At 51.2% G+C, this 16937-nt stretch overlaps 1 protein-coding gene across 1 annotated transcript; it reads left to right on the top strand.

Moving 5' to 3' along the window:
* Nucleotides 1-1194: 1194 nt before the first annotated feature.
* Nucleotides 1195-16726, top strand: SLBP (stem-loop histone mRNA binding protein). The gene is made up of 8 exons (XM_070372861.1): nt 1195-1340; nt 1459-1575; nt 5877-5981; nt 8424-8483; nt 8785-8922; nt 9438-9587; nt 10995-11076; nt 15825-16726. The coding sequence occupies exons 1-8, from the start codon at nt 1282-1284 to the stop codon at nt 15939-15941; spliced, it is 828 nt and encodes a 275-aa protein (XP_070228962.1). The 5' UTR covers nt 1195-1281; the 3' UTR covers nt 15942-16726.
* The last annotated feature ends 211 nt before the right edge of the window (nt 16727-16937 follow it).

Below are 16937 nucleotides of genomic sequence, written 5' to 3'. Positions count from 1 at the left end.
CGGAAGACGGCAAGCTGTCTCAAAACAACCACGTCACTGGGGTCTGGATGCCAGAGTCTTTCATAGGCCATAGGTGGCGGATGTAAGGGAACAGTAAAAAGGCCGTTAGTCTTGCAAATATCTCCTAGAATTGCAAGCCTCAGGCAGGGTATATGTTTCTTCCTGCCTTCTACAGCTGGACAGGGTTCTGAACAAAGGGCACTTTAGAGTCAGGCAGAGAAGCAGGATTCTCTGAGGCAGGGTTTATGTATGATTGTCAAACAGTCCCAGCACAGAGTCAGAATTGCTTTTCCCTAAAACGTGGACTGTAGCCCGCCAGGCTCCTCTGCCCTGGGATTTCCCAGGCATGAATACTGGAGTGGGTTGCCATTTCCTTCTCCAGATCTTCCCAACCCTGGGATTGAACCCAAGTCTTTTATTTAGTTGCACACAAGCATCACCACCTAACGCCTGGAGACTGGACAAAGGCCCAGCCCGGTGAGGGGGGGAGGGAAGGGAAGGGGTGTGTGTGTGTGTGTGTGAAGAACGTGGAGTAGGCTCACAGGTGTGTGTGTTTGTGAAGAACCTGACATAAGCCCACGGGTTGTGTGTGTGTGTGAAGAACGTGACATAGGCCCACAGGTTGTGTGTGTGTGTGTGTGTGTGTGTAAACAATGTGACATAGTTTCAGGGGTCTGGGCATCTGACGCCGGCAGCGAGTTTTCAGGGCGCGAAGCCTGCAGCCTGAGGCTGCCTCCCCTTCCGGGTTCCGGGTTCCCGCCAGCGCGGACAATGTCCCTGCCTTGCCGACCAATCGGAGAGCGCCCCAAACCTGGGCTAGGCCAATCGGCGGCGCGTCCTTTGCCCCCTCGGCGCGCCCAAGTCGCGGGCCTCCGAATCTCCCGCCAATACTCCTACCCCGCCCGCGAAGGCGCGGCCAATCAGCATCGAGCGGCCCGGCGGCCCGGCCGCCTCCATGGCGGAGGGGACGACCTTTTCTGAGGCCTCGCTCAGTGTTCCCGGCGGAGCCCCTTCGCTGCCCGGATGGCAGTGCGCGGGGCAGCGGTTTAACGGCGGCCGCCCCGGCCTGGGCAGCCTGCGCGGCGCGCGCTGCCGAGGGACTCCCCCGGGTCCCGGCCCGATGGTCTCGCCCGGCGCGGCGCGCGCGGGAGCCGGGGGGGGGGGCGGCGCCTATAAATGCGGTTGGGGGCGGGGCGCGCGCGTCAGTCGGCGCCGCGCTGAGAGGAGCTCGCGTCTGCTTCCCGCGCCGCCGGACCCCGGAGCCCCGCTCGCCGCGTCGCCATGGCCTACAGGCCGCGAAGCCCCGCCGGCTACGAGAACCGTCGCGACAGCGACGCCAGGTGAGGTCGGGCCGCGCGCCGGGTCCTCCCGGGCGGGCGCGCGGCGGGCGGGGTCCGGACGGGGGTCCCGGGCGGGACCCCCAGGCCACCTCGCTCTGACGCGGTCTCTCGTCGCCAGCCCTCCGCCCCCCGCGCGTTGGAGCCTCGGACGCAAGCGCACGGCCGACGGGAGGCGCCGGAAGCCCGAAGACGCCGAGGGCCTCGCAAGGCCGCCCAGCGGTCACAGACCCGAGAGGTGGGCCCTTGCGGCGGCTCCGGGGGCCTGGGCGGAGGTTCCCCGCACATGACTGACTGACTGGGGGGCGCCGGTGGGTCACCAGCAGCACCCGGGGCGCCCCTGGGGCAGCACCCCTGAATAGTCCTGGCCCCTGGGCATCCCAGCAGGACTGGGAGGTCCCTGAGGATCCGAGGAGGTGTCTCAGTGACGGGTGTCAACAAAACTGGCTCAGTCTCAGTCAGCGAGCCCTGCTAGGTTCCAGGGATGGCATTGAGGGCCACCCCAAACTTCCTAGAACGTTCCAACAAGGCGAGTCAGGCTCACCCGTGAAAGAGTCGGGAAAGTTGGGTGTTGCAGCAGTCACAGAAGGTGGGCGCCAGGAGGCAAACCAGGACTTAGGCTCCAGGACCCTCTCTGCACCCTGACGCTCCTGAGGCGTTTCCGGCTGAGGAGCCTTGGCCGTACCTCTGCAGCTGGCAGTTTACCTAAGTGTTTTCTAGGCTGGGCAGCGTGTTGGGGAGGTCAAGACACCCTGCCAACCATGGTTCCTTTTTTTGTTTTGCTTATACTCTGATACAGGTGGGTCAGCAAGTCAGACAAGGTATTTCAGGGAAACAGGAGTGGCTGAAGAGTGCACGCGGGGGTGTCCGGTGGTGAAGGCCGGCGTGCTCTTCAGATCCGTGGCCTCTGTCGGGATGAGATGGGAGGTGGTCCCTTGAGGATCCACACACCGGGGCCCTCAGGTGGGGATGCATTAGCTAGTATGAGGACTGGCTAGAGGAGGACAAGGGCGGGGGATGGGGGCCGCTGCCAAGTCAGGTGAAAGGGGTGCTGAAGACTGAGCAGTGGAGATGGTGTAAGGAGTGTGTAGGGGTAGGCTTTTAAGGCAGGACTCTCAATACCTGCTGATGGGTTAAGGGCTGGTGCAGGGAGGAGTCAAAGACGACTCTAGCTTTGAGACCTGGATGAAGAGGATGGTGTGGACCAGACCTGGTCTGGGAAGGGAGTCAGTGATTAGGCTTTAAGTTTTTCAGATGACTAAAGAAAAGATAGTGAGAAAGCAGCATCTAACAGTCTGGGTTGGGAGGCACAAATTACAAATTGAGTTATTAGCATACATGTGACTTTTAAAGATTTGAGGTTACTTGGGGAAAGACGTGAGAGGAGAGGCTCTAACAGCCCTGGGGCTAGATGTGAGGAATAGGTTACTATTCAGTTGCTAAGTAGAGTTCAGCTCTTTGTGACCCCATGGACTGCAGCACTCCAGGGTTCCCCGTCCTTCACCATTTTCTGGAGTTTGCTCAAACTCATGTCCTTTGAGTTAGTGATGCCGTTCAACCATCTCATCCTCTGTCGCCCCTTTCTCCTCCTGCCTTCAATCTTTCCCAGTGTTGGAGTCTTTACCAATAAGTTGGCTCTTCACATCAGGTGGCTAAAGTATTGGAGCTTCAGCATCAGTCCTTGAAATGAATATTCAGGTTTGATTTCCTTGTTGTCCAAGGGACTCTCAAGACTCTTCTCTAGCATCACAATTTGAAAGCATCAGTTCTTTGGTGCTCAGCCTTCTTTATGGTTCAACTCTAACATCTGTGCATGATTACTGGAAAAACCGCAGCTTTGACCATATGGACCTTTGTTGGCAAAGTGATGTCTCTGAATTTTAATACAGTGTTTAGGTTTGTCATAGCTTTCCTTCCCAGGAGCAAGTGTCTATTAATTTCATGGCTGCAGTAACCATCTTCAGTGATTTTGGAACCCAAGAAAATTGTTTCCCCATCTATTTGCCATAAAGTGTTGGGACCGGTTGCCATGATCTTAGTTTTTTGAACGTTGAGTTTCAAGCCAGCTTTTTCACTCTCCTCTTTCATCCTCATCAAGAGGCTCTTTAGTTCCTTCCTGTTCACTTTTTGCGATTTAAGTGGTGTCATCTGCATATCTGAGGTTATTGATATTTTCCTGGCGGTTGATTCCAGCTTGTGATTCATCCAGCCCTGCATTTCGCATAATGTACTGTGCATATAAGTTAAATAAGCAGAGTGATGATACACAGCTTTATTGTACTCCTGTCCCAGTTTGGAACCAGTCTGTTGTTCTATATCTGGTTCTAACTGTTGCTTCTTGACCTGCATACAGGTTTCTCAGGAGGCAGGTAAGGTGGTCTGGTATTCCCATCTCTTAAGAATTTTCCACACAAGGTCTTTCAGGTAGTCAATGAAGCAGAAGTAGATGTTTTTCTGGAATTCCATTGCTTTCTCCGTGAGCCAGTCAGTGTTGACAATTTGACCTTTGGTTCTTCTGCCTTTTTTAAATTTAGCTTATACATCTGGAAGATCTTGATTTATATACTTCTTAGGCTTAGCTTGAAGGATTTGAGCGTTACCTTGCCAGCATGTGAAGTGAGCACAATTGTACGGTACTTTGAACATTTTTTGGCATTATCACAAAGCTATCTTTGAGATCAAGCTTTGACCCCTGCAGTGATCTCCCTTTTAACTGAAGACAAAATGTTAAATCCTTAACTGCTTAATTGCTCTGAAATCCCTCTGTACCCTGGGATTCCGCCTGGCTCACATTGACACAGGCCTGCTTGCTCCTGTGCCAGCAGTGTTCCTGTCCTGGGGGCGTTGCCCCTGGCGTTTGTGCTGTGTGCTTTTATTCCCACAATCCCCTGTGATGGCAGTGGAGAATGCATGTAGGTTCTTGGAGAGTGGAGCCATCCACATCTCCATGGGTGTAAGAACTGATCCCTTTGGAGGGATGTTAGCTCAGTGTGTAAATAAAGCTTTATCTTCCCTTTGAGCACTTTCCCCACAAGTACTCTCATCCCAAGCTAGGGTGAGGTGGTGAATGTAATTTGCCTAATCTAAAACATGAGTTTCAGTTCCACAAAAGGTAGTTTCTGTTGAGCTACCAAAATGTGAGATGGAGGAAAAGGGCATTGTTCAGTTGCCGAGTTGTGTCTGACTTTGCATCCCCACGGACTGCAGCACGCCAGATTTCCCTGTCCTTCATTATCTCCGAGTTTGCTCAAGCTCATGTCCGTTGAGTCAGTGATGTCAACCAACCATCTCATCCTCTGTTGCCCCCTTCTCTTGCCCTCAATCTCTCCCAGCATCAGAGTCTTTTCCAATGAATGTTCAGGGTTGATTTCCTTTAGGATTGATGGTTTGATTTCCTTGCTGTCCAAGGGACTCTCAGTATTTTCAGCACCTTTAAAAAGTTGAGGCACCTGTTACGGCTTGAAATGCAGACCTGAACCTCTTGACACACTATTGAGAGTGTTGATGTCTAACCCTCCGCACACTCTGTGTCTGTGATACAATCTTGAGTCATTTTAACTTGTTTATTAATTTGATTTCAGACCCTGGCAACCATATTTATACTGTGGAAATTTGTTTTTAGGATTTGAGTTTTTCTGGTTGGGGTAACTAAGGGAAGAAGTGATAATTACGTAAGGGGATTATTCTTTGGTTATTGCTGTTGCATTTTCAAAGCATGCCATTGAGTTTTCAGCTAGAATGTATAAAATTGCTTATTGTTGCAGTTGAAGTTAGTTTTTCTTTTTGATGTACGAGTAGTGACCAACAGAAAGTTGAGGAAGAAAGATAAAAACGTGAGTTTACATCTTATCTATAAGTAACAGACATACCAACAATTCTAGCTGCCAGAATTCTTGGCATCAAGCCCCGTGCTTTCAAATTGCCTGAACCTGACTGAAGATTTCCTTGAGTTCTAGATAGACCTGAGCTCCTAGATTAAATGTATCCAACTCTAGGGGTGCCTTATCAGACCAGCCCTGATGTGGTGAGAGCGCTGAAGGATGTTTTTATTCCCCACATTTTAATTATGATGTGATATGTTCTGAACCGTTATTGCATGCATCTGGAAATAAATAGTAGCCACATTTACTAGGTGTGGGTCACTCTGCTTAGCACTGAAAATGTAGTAGCTGCACTCTTTCTTTAAAATCCTTTTAAAAAAATGAAACTTTTTACAGAAAAAGTTGTGTTAGATAAGTGCACTTCTTGGTGCTGATGAAAACTGTTGACTTGGTCTGCCTTTCCCTGCATGGACTGTGTCCTCATGATCTAGCTGACAGTGGCACATAGGGAGTGCACGGTTGTTTAACAGACAGAGCCCAGAGAGGCTTGGAGTGAATTGCTGGAACCCGGTGATCTAGGGAGTTAGTGGAGCTGATTACTCTGGAGCCCATTTTGTTGGCACTCTCCAAACAACCTCAGAAAATTTCCTGATGTATGATTTGAAAGGAAACTGAAAGTTGTGTCATGGTTCGAATGTGCCTTTTCGTTGTTTTGCAGCTTTACCACTCCCGAAGGCCCCAAGCCCCGTTCCAGATGCTCCGACTGGGCGAGTGCAGTGGAAGAAGATGAAATGAGGACGAGAGTCAACAAAGAAATCGCAAGGTACGCACTATAGACCACCGTGAAGTGTCACCTGTGGTGCTTTCAAGTGTATATGAAACTTGAGGCGTGTCCTGAAGTGGTGGTGGGCCCCCAGCCAGCCGCATCTCAGCTCCTGGGGACTTGGGAGAAATGTGGGTTTTCAGGCCCCACCCCAGGCCTGCTGGATGGGAAGCTGGATGCGAAGCTGGGTGGGCTCCAGCCACACCTTAAGCCTGTCAGTTGAGCCTGCCCACTGACGTTTATGGACCAATGTCTTAGGGCTGTCCTGAGGTGGCTGTGGGTGGGCAGTGGCTGGCTGGGCTGCAGACAGCTGTGGCCGTGTGCTCTGACCTGCCACGCTGGCTGTTCCACTCCACTGGGGCGTGCGCTCTTGACTGCCACCTGCCTCAGGTAACAGCTCAGAAGTGCCAGAGTGCAGGGGGTCCCTGACTCGGGGCCTGTGAGCCCTTTGCAGGCCGGCCCTAAGTTGTGTGTGTGCAAGTTCAGTTTCAAGCTACTTCCTCTTCCTCAGCTCCTCACAGTTCAGAAGATGATGGCGTTCTCACCCCTGCTTATCTCAGGATTACATTCTCCCTGGTGTTCCGGGGCCTTTCTTCCTTTGATAGATGCCATCCAATCCACTGAAGGAGCCTTGAGTTAAAATGCTGTGGCTTGAGATTAACTGAAGGATACTGAGCCAAGAGTCTGTTGGTTCTTAATTCAGAGGAGAAGGCCTGTCCTTACCGTAAGCAGGGACGTGGGGCCAGGCTGCTTCCTCTCTGTCTGCAGTGGGCAGTGGTGTTCAGAGCTGCCTCCACTGGAAAGGACACAGGCACACTTGGGATTGGTTATGACCACTTAATTTCTTTCGGACATTAAGACGTATGTGGGCAGATAATCTGCCTGGGTAGGAGAGTGAACTGGGAGTTGACAGGCTCCAGTATTTTGAATGAGTTGTATTTATATAGATGCTGGTTTTTCTCAGCTGTGAAAAGTTAGGCTGTTTAACTTGGTCTGTGCAGTTTTGTGTTTGCTCACAAGGTTTATAACAGTTCTGATCATGTGCTTGTGTATTTTTTTTTTTTTTTTTCCTTTTGACTGTGCTTGGCATGCAGAATCTTAGTTCCCTGACCAAGGATTGAACCTGTGCTTCCTGCATTGGGAGTGTAGAGTCCTAACCACTGGACTGTGGAGCCCCAGTGCTGTGTGTCTTGATACCCACTGTCGCCCCTTGCTGGGGACCGTCTCCAGCACCTGTTTGATTCAAGGAGACCCTGTCTGTCTTGACTCTCCTATTGTTGGACTCCTCTTTGTTCTTCTCTGGATCACACCGTTTCTGATGGAAAGCTGCTGCTTTTGAGCAGACTAGGTGATGGAGCTATCATGGTCTGCCTTACTTCCCACCAGGAGGTGAGGGGTGAGCACTGAGCTCGCTGTATGTCAAGGCAGCTGGCTCATGCTACACACCAACAGCCTGAAAATTGGAAAATGGGCTTTAGTTATACCTGAAAGCGAAAGTGAAGTCGCTCAGTCATGTCTGACTCTTTGCAACCCTATGGGCTGCAGCCCACCAGGCTCCTCTGTCCGTGGGATTTTCCAGGCAAGAATACTGGAGTGGGTTGCCATTTTCTCAAGAGGATCTTCCCAACCCAGGGATTGAACTCCAGTCTCTCGCGTTGCAGGCAGACTCTACCCTCTGAGCCAGCAGGGAATCCCTTAGTCATACCTGAAAGGGTTCCAGAAAGAATGAGATCCTACAGAAAATGATCTCATGGCCTAATGTTCCAGTTCTCACGCGATGGCTCCAGACACACATAGCCTCCTGGTATCCAGATTCACTGGGGCCCCCGCACACCTGGGACAGGGTGAGGCACCGCAGCACGTGGCGTCCTTTGGAGCCTAGCGTGAACATCTAGCGAGAGGCAGTTTCCAGGTCAGATTGTTGTGTGTTTTTTGGTTGATGACATACCTTTGCAAAGTTGGGTGTTGGTTGTTGCTGTGCTAGAAAGCAAATTCCCAGTGCATCCACAAGGAAGGAGGGTGGGGTGGGACGGTGTGCAGTCTTCCCAAGGTGAGCGGTGCCCAACAGGCATGTGTCTCATTAATGAGTGACTGTGGTATTAGAAGTAAAGACTTCATTTCAGCTCACATTGAGTTTTTCCTGAAGGTTTCAGGGTTAAGAGAGATGTAAATTTCCATGGTCTCACTACTTAACTGGAGGCAGTAGTTTGCTTTCAGAACTGGTTGCTTTAAGTATCCTGTATGGTCTTGGCAAGTAGCCTTATCTTCTCACCAGAGAATGGTGATTGAGGGAGGTTGAAAATAAAAGAAGCCACCTTACTGTGACTGTTGCTTAATCCACTTACCAGACCACATCCTCAGAGAGGCTTTGTGGCTCTAGAAGCACTGTGTTGATTTCTGTACCTTTGTAAAAACAGCAACATTTATTTACTTTGCTCTCAGATATAAAAGGAAACTCCTCATCAATGACTTTGGAAGAGAGAGAAAGTCATCATCAGGAAGGTAAATGCTGTGTAATCATTTCTTTTCTAATTAGTAACCCTGTGACTTATTCATGAAAAATAATGTGAACGTGTGAACGTGAAATGCTGACTCTTAGTAGTAGTTTCTATTTTTTCTGTTCTTCACTGATTTGAAATACGTATCCTGTACTAAATCTCCATGTATTCAGAGATTCTAGACTGTTCTGGAGTTAATACAGTTTGGAAACCCAGCGGGCGAGTGCTCTGTTACTGTGCTTACACGTTTTCTTATGGAATGATCTTATTTGTGAGGTTTGCTGTGTGAATTTCATTTTGTTTAGTTCGGATTCGAAGGAGTCTGTGTCTGCGTTACCAGCCGACTTGGAGACGGATGAAAGTGTCCTGATGCGGAGACAGAAGCAGATCAACTATGGGAAGAACACCATCGCCTACGACCGCTACATTAAAGAAGTCCCCAGGTAGTCCTGCGCTGCCGGCGTGGGCTGGCCAGGTCACGTGCGTAGGTGGTGAACCTGATTCTGGGTGTAGTTCACCTGCTAAGAGCTGCATTATTAATGACCTTCAGGCACTTACATAAAGAGGAACACGTTGGTGACTGCGAGACCAAGGACACGAAGACAAGTAACATTTTCGTGATTTAGAGTGTTAGGTAACGTTTGTCAGGAATCACAGCTGTCTTGTAAATGTGAGACTGTTACGTACGTGACGGGGAAAGTTCAGTTCAGGTTGCAGGTTGTAAAGCTTTTACTAGAGAAGAACGCGAGCCTTACCCAGTCTGCGTCAGCAGCTGCTTCCTGCTTCCCGCACAAGGGTGCACGGGAGCTTCACAGGGCACGGGAGCTGCTGGACTGAGTGCAGGTGTCCTTTGCTGGAGCGTGCATTGCGAGCGAAGAGCAGCCGGCGAGGCAGCGCTCTTCAGCGTGTTCACACGTGGGTCTAGGTGTGCCCCAGGCTCACCCCTCTCTCCCTGTAGGCACCTTCGACAGCCCGGCGTTCATCCCAAAACCCCCAACAAATTCAAGAAGTACAGTCGGCGGTCGTGGGACCAGCAGATCAGACTCTGGAAGGTGGCTCTGCATTTTTGGGATCCCCCCGCTGAAGAAGGATGCGATTTGCAAGAAATGTACGTCTCTGTTGGCGTCCTGTCCTCCCTCTCTGGTGATGGCAGCGGCTCTGTTGCTGTGTGGCCGTCATCCTGTGTCCTGTCTGTTCTCTCTCTGCTGTGTCTGAAGCGGGCGGTGTGGGCTCCGGGAGAGGCTGGAGGGAGCGGTGTGCTTCCTGGGTTGGACTTACTGTTTGTAGCTACAACAAACTGATCTTAGTAGAGGTACATGACGTTTTGTTTGTTTTTTAAGATAAAACATTTTGAAAAGCTTGAGTAGTTTATGTTGAGCTAGGCAGCTCAGTGAAACTCGAGCTTGATCCCCTGGTTTGGGAAGATCCCCTGGAAAAGGCAACCCACTCCAGTATTGCCTGGGAAATCCCACAGACAGAGGAGCCTGGCAGGCTACAGTCCATGGGGCACAAAGAGTTGAAGGTGACTCAGGGACTAAACACGACAAGTAGGCATGCTGTGTAGTTACTTCACTTTGCTACACGGTAGAGACTAACACGAGCTCATAAAGTAGCTATGCTCCAGTGAAAACGGGCTTCCCAGTTGGCTCAGTGGTAAAGAGTCCGCCTGCCAGTGCAGGAGATGCGGGTTCAGTTCCTGGATCGGGAAGATCCCTGGAGAAGGAAAAACTCCAGTGTTCTTGCCTGGAGAACCCCATGGACAGAGGACAGTCCACAGGGTTGCAAAAGGGTCAGATATGACTTAGTGACTGAACAGCAGTGTAAAAGTGAGAGGCTTTCTCTTTTTTACCTATGGAAGGTTTTTCTTTTTCAATTCTTTGTCCGTGGAGAAGGCCTCGGGTTGAGCTGCTGCCATGTGGTCAGGATGCTGGCTGGGCAGGGAGACGGAGGCTGGTCTGGTTGTCTCCTCAGCTCCCTCATCTGAACCTCTCCCTCCCTCAGAGACCCAGTTAGTCTTCCAGATGTCTGAGTTTCTGCTCTGAGTCAGGGACATTTATTAGAAACTGTCAGGTTTGAAATGATGTCTAATACGCATCTTTATGAAGTTGGCCTCACCTTCACAGACGCACCCGTTCTCTCTGAGCAGGAAATTGGAAACATGAGTGGTGATGTGTCGTTTGGTTGGTCAGCGTGTGTCCCCCCAAACTGGGCTTTACTGTCGTCATGTCTGTGTAGAGGGTGCTTGTGGGCGTGTATAGACAGTTGGCTTCGCGCAGGAGTGGGCAGCTTGTTGTGTGCTCTGAGCGCGGTGGGCATTGTGCCCGTGGTTGCTGCTGCCAGCGTTCCTCGGGGAGGAGTGGGGGGCTTCCCCTCCTCAGGGCGGAGGAGGTGCTGGGACCGTGCGTGCGGCATGGCACTGGCGGTGTCTCACTGAACCAGCCTGGCATGCTCATCTGCACTGCGTGCCTCCTGGTCCCCTCACGTGGTGGCTGACGCGCGTGTGTTCACTGCACAGACATCCTGTGGACCTCGGGGAGATGGAGACTGAGTCCGCAGAAAGCAGCTCTGAGTCCCAGACGAGCTCTCAGGACAACTTCGTAAGTACCTTTCCCCGGGTGACTCTCCCATGAGTGTTCCAGGTTAATTGTCTATGACACATGCCCCTTGATAAACCAAAGTTTAGAATGAAATTTGATCTTGATGCTTAGAAGAAGGGGCCCTTATTTCTTTCTCTGACTTTATTGAAATATCAGATTTGATGGATCCTTATTTTAGATTTTGGGTTCAGTCTGACTAATCGATACCACCATCTTCATTTAAAAGTAAAAGGTCTTTTCTGGTCTTGTCATTAGCGTTAATTTCAGGCTGTATAGTTCGTGCTGGTGAATTGCTGGTACAGGATCACCGGCTAGTTGTCATAAGTGGAGAGATGCTTTGGCCTAGGGGTTTCCCCACATTTGCCAATTTTTTAAAAGTACATGTTTTGGAAGTGCACTCGGCGGCCCCGCGGATCTGTCTCTTGCTTCAACAGTGCTTGGACGGAACAGACCCAGGGACGCCCCTTGCTCCAGCCTCCAACCACCCTCCAACCTTTTTTCCAGTCGCAACCTTCGGAGTCAGCCACTCAGCTGTCCGCGATCACCGGGACCAGCCACCATTTTTTAACTCCTTATTATTACCGACCAATCATGAGCTCCCAGATTCGTCAGAATTATTCTACCGAGGTGGAGGCCGCCGTCAACCGCCTGGTTAACATGCAACTGCGGGCCTCCTACACCTACCTCTCTCTGGGCTTCTATTTCGACCGCGACGATGTGGCCCTGGAGGGTGTGGGTCACTTTTTTCGCGAATTGGCCAAGGAGAAGCGCGAGGGCGCGGAGCGTCTCTTGAAACTGCAAAACCAGTGTGGTGGCCGTGCCCTCTTCCTGGACGTGCAGAAGCCATCTCAAGATGAGTGGGGTAAAACCCAGGACGCTATGGAGGCCTCCCTGCTCGTAGAGAAGAACCTGAATCAAGCCCTGTTGGATCTGCATGGCCTGGCTTCTGCCCGCGGAGACTCCCACATCTGTGACCTCCTGGAGAACCACTTCCTAGATGAGGAAGTGAAACTCATCAAGAAGATGGGTGACCACCTGACCAACCTCCGCAGGCTGGCTGGTCCCCAGGCTGGGTTGGGCGAGTATCTCTTCGAAAGGCTCACCCTCAAGCACGACTAGGAGCTTCTGGAGACCAGTGGCCATTGAAGAACCCACCTAACATCAGGGCTGCCTGAAGCCCCTCTCTGCAGCTACTAGGCAGCTTTTTTAACACCCTGGAGCCCTCTCTCAAGCCTTGGACCATATGGAAACAATAACGCTTTTTGCAGCATATAAAAAATAAATAAATAAAAGTACATGTTTTGGAGTAGGAAAAAAAAAACCTCGAAAGATGAAAAGCAGTGTGCAGAATCCTTCTCTGATTCCTTGGTTACTGATTGAGTGCAAGTTCTTCTCTGCGTGTGTACAAGCCACACACGCAACAGCACTTCACAGCAAAGATGCCTTTGTTATCGCAGGGCCCGCCGCCCCCCTTCCCCCCCGGAGGCTCAGCAGTGAAGAGTCTGCCTGCAGTGCAAGCTCCATCCCTGGGTCGGGCAGATCCCTGGAGGAGGAAATGGCAACACTAGTATTCTTGCCTGGGAAATCCCATGGACAGAGGAGCCTGGTGGGCTGCAGTGTTTCGGGTCTCAAAAAGTCAGACATGACTGAAGTGACTGAGCTCTCACTTGTTAGGGAGCCTGCAACAGTACTTGCATGTATAAATATCCTGCCCACTGAATGGAAAAACAGGTTAAAAACTAGAAGTAGTAGATGTTTTCTTGAAAAATTCAGGGTTTATATAAGACCAGCTTATACTGTGAAGAGCTGAGGAGCAGGTAAAATCAAAGTGCACGGCTGCCTTCCTGCCTGCCATCTGCCAGCCTGGTAAACAGGCACCTGTCCTTCCAGTCGTGGGGCCACCTGCAGCCCCCCGTCCTGTGACCGCGCGAGATGTTGGAAGTGACGCAGACACAGACATATGAGGAGGACAGAGGTCCCGAGAGGAACACAGTTACCGCGGACGCTTTTTGAGGACTAGTAACCTGGAAACTCTTCATACTGTTCATGGGGTTCTCAAGGCAAGAATACTGAAGTGGTTTGCCATTCCCTTCGCCAGTGGACCGCGTTCTGTCAGATCTCTCCACCATGACCCGCCCATCTTGGGTTGCCCCACGGGCATGGCTTAGTTTCATTGAGTTAGACACGGCTGTGGTCCTAGTGTGATTAGATTGACTAGTTTTCTCTGAGTATGGTTTCAGTGTGTTTGCCCTCTGATGCCCTCTTGCAACACCTACCGTCTTACTTGGGTTTCTCTTACCTTGGGCGTGGGGTATCTCTTCACGGCTGCTCCAGCAAAGCACAGCCATTGCTCCTTACCTTGGACGAGGGGTATCTCCTCACCGCCACCCTTCCTGATCTTCAGTGTGGGATAGCTCCTCTAGGCCCTCCTGCGCCCGCGCAGCCACGGCTCCTTGGATGTGGGGTTGCTCCTCTCCGCCGCCGCCCTTGGCCTCGGGCTTAGGGGCGTGGGGTAGCTCCTCCTGCCTGTCGCCCCTGGCCTCAGGCTTGGGGCGTGGGGTATCTCCTCCTGGCCGCCGCCCCTGACCTCGGACGCGGGGTAACTCCTCTCGTTGCCACCCCAACTTCGGACACGGGGTAGCTCCTCTCGGCCGTTCGTGTGCTGTCGCAGTCTGGTACTCTCGGCCGCTGCCCCTGACCTCGGACGTGGGGTAACTCCTCTTGGCCGCCGCCCTTCGGGCATGGGGTCCTCCCGGCTTCTGCCCCTGACCTCGGACATGGGGTGGCTCCTCTCGGCCGCGCTATGGCGTGCCCATCACGCGCTGTTTATTTAACTTATATGCAGAGTACATCATGAGAAACGCTGGACTGGAAGAAACACAAGCTGGAATCAAGATTGCCGGGAGAAATATCAATAATCTCAGATATGCAGATGACACCACCCTTGTGGCAGAAAGTGAAGAGGAACTCAAAGGCCTCTTGATGAAAGTGAAAGTGGAGAGTGAAAAAGTTGGCTTAAAGCTCAACGTTCAGAAAACGAAGATCATGGCATCCGGTCCCACCACTTCATGGGAAATAGATGGGGAAACAGTGGCAGACTTTATTTTTCTGGGCTCCAAAATCACTACAGATGGTGACTGCAGCCATGAAATTAAAAGACGCATACTCCTTGGAAGGAAGGTTATGACCAACCTAGATAGCATATTCAAAAGCAGAGACATTACTTTGCCAACAAAGGTTCGTCTAGTCAAGGCTATGGGTTTTCCTGTGGTCATGTATGGATGTGAGAGTTGGACTGTAAAGAAAGCTGAGCGCCGATGAATTGATGCTTTTGAACTGTGGTGTTGGAGAAGACTCGAGAGTCCCTTGGACTGCAAGGAGATCCAACCAGTCCATTCTGAAGGAGATCAGCCCTGGGATTTCTTTGGAAGGAATGATGCTAAAGCTGAAACTCCAGTACTTTGGCCACCTCATGCGAAGAGTTGACTCATTGGAAAAGACTGATGCTGGGAGGGATTGGGGGCAGGAGAAGGGGACGACAGAGGATGAGATGGCTGGATGGCATCACTGACTCGATGGATTTGAGTCTGAGTGAACTCCGGGAGTTGGTGATGGACAGGGAGGCCTGGTGTGCTGCGGTTCATGGGGTCGCAAAGAGTTGGACACGACTGAGTGACTGATCTGATCTGATCTGAACCTGGAAACTTGTCAAATGAAAACAGGATATTTAACCACAGGAGGATCCCAGTTTAGTGGGTATTCAGATGCAGGCAGGACTACGGAGAAACCCATGCCAGAGGATCTCAGCAAGTGGTGTCCTTGATCTGGATTAAGAGTGACCTTTGTCCCAGCTCAGCAAACAGATTCTGACCGGATTCTGACCATGCGCTTGTGATCAGACAAGTTGGGAGGGGCGGCCGTGCAGATAGAGGCGGGAGTCCCGGGGCTCCCAGGGAGAAGTGGAGGTGGGGGATGTGGGAGGCGAGAGAGCAGGCTGGGTGGGAGCAGGTGAGCCAGCAGTTTCCCCTCGGGAGCGGGAGCCGGGGGGAGCGCTGCTCAGCTGAGCACAGACGCCGCTGTGTCACTGCTGTGCACAGAAGGCCCGCTTGTTAGGACGCCACTGCCGTGCAAACAGGCTGTTCCGGCTGCCCATTTGTCCCAGTGATACTCTTTTCACAGGTCTTTTTCTCTCTTTTGATCTGGAGTTTAATCAGCGATTACATGTTTAATAGCCACATCTCTCTAATTCCCTGTAGTTTAGAGGAGTCTTCCTGCTTTCCCCCACGAGATGACTTCCTAGAGGGGTTCAGGCTCCTCGGTGGGGGGCTGTCATGTTGGCCCCTTAGATTAGGTTCAGGTTGAACACCTTGGCCCCTGTTTCGGGGTGGAGTGAGGCCGTGTCAGTCCAGGGCCAGAGCTGAGGGGGAGTCCCTATCTGGTTTCGGGCGCTTGCTGGTGGTTCTGAGCCATGGCATCGCGGCTCGTCCACATCGGCTCCCGTCACCTTGAGCATCTGCGGCTCAGAGGCCTTAAAGTGTCACTCGGTTTCTCATGGGGGAGGGTTGGGGGTTTAGGTCAGCTAAAGTTTGACATTATCTGCGAATGTTAATTAACTAACTTCTGGATTCTCTCCCGGGAGTTTGCTGCATTCCTGGGGAGTCCCCAGAGGTTGAGCGGCCCTGCTCAGCGCCCTCCAGCAGCAAGTCCGGTGCCCCAGGGCCTGCTGAGACTGTGCTTCTGTCTTCCAGGACATGTTCTGCGGCACCCCCACTAAAGTCAGGCACGTGGACCACCAGGCGGAGGACGAGTTCGATTTGGAGGCCTGTTTAACCGAGCCCCTGAGAGACTTCTCAGCCATGAGCTAACTGGCGCCACCTGGAGGCCGACTGCCCAGCATGCATCCTCGTTTGTAACTGGAGGTTCCTGTTAATAGCTTGCTGTCCTCATGGTGAAGTGTTCTCGCCCCGTTTTCTTAAGAAATGTTAATTTTATGTATAGGGAGTGTACTTTGCATGTTTTAAATTGTAAATGGAACTAAATTCAAGGAAACTAACTTGAAGCAGTCTTGCCACAACTTTAATCGCTCCATCTCCAGCATCCTTGATGTTAACCTGGGAAGTGTAGCCTAACTCTTTCCTGCTAAACATTGCAGATGTGAAACTGCTGCTCGTCAGATGGCTGGTTTGGGTTTAACTGCGTTCTTGGGACCAGTCTAGCGTCGACTTTCTTTACTGATTGTGAGAATGAGTGTCTCACAATCGGCTCCATTACTCTCTCTATGGAAAGCGTTAGGTTCCTGGCTTTTTGTCAGTATATCAAGATGGGATTTTTCCTCATACAGAGCACTGAATAGTCAAAGATATTGAGCTGATAAGTTAATGGGTTTTATGTAAGTTATACAGTCTTGGTACTTGTAAATAGCACTAAGTGGGCCTTCTATCTATAATACTCCAAAAGTTAAGGCAGCAGAGGAATTAGAAAGAATTTTTTTTTTATAATCAGTTAATTCACTTTGTAAAATGGCTGTAAATGATAATGTGTACAGATTTTCTGTTCATATATTCAGTTGTAAACTTCTTAAGACTGTTATGTTTCTATTGCTTTTGTATGGAATGACATTGCAAAAATAAAAAGAACCTTCTTTAACTGACTGTCGCCAGACAGTCTGGCTGCTGGGTGCTGGCTGTGCTGAGAGGAGCCGCGTCAGCGTCGGTCCTGGGTGCATGCACGGCGAGGGTGGACACGGAGACAGTGAACGACCTCCTTTTAGTCTGTTTGCAGCTCTGCCCTGGGGTCCTGGTCACCCTGAAGCCGGGTCCAGACCTTGGGTGTGGAGCCAGCCAGGTCTTGTGTGCGCCTCT

This window comes from Bos mutus, chromosome 6 (genome assembly GCF_027580195.1).
Source record: "Bos mutus isolate GX-2022 chromosome 6, NWIPB_WYAK_1.1, whole genome shotgun sequence".
Taxonomy (NCBI): Eukaryota; Metazoa; Chordata; class Mammalia; order Artiodactyla; family Bovidae; genus Bos; species Bos mutus.
Note: the sequence above shows the minus strand (reverse complement) of the source record. Positions and strands in the feature narration are given on the sequence as shown.

What these genes read in the sequence shown, in the direction of transcription:
- SLBP (XM_070372861.1), top strand. Translation starts at nt 1,282, where the DNA reads ATGGCCTACAGGCCGCGAAGCCCCGCCGGCTACGAGAACCGTCGCGAC. An exon ending in GGATGCGATTTGCAAGAAAT is followed by an intron (nt 9,588 to 10,994) that starts GTACGTCTCTGT and finishes TTCACTGCACAG; the next exon opens with ACATCCTGTGGACCTCGGGG. An exon ending in CGAGCTCTCAGGACAACTTC is followed by an intron (nt 11,077 to 15,824) that starts GTAAGTACCTTT and finishes TCTGTCTTCCAG; the next exon opens with GACATGTTCTGCGGCACCCC.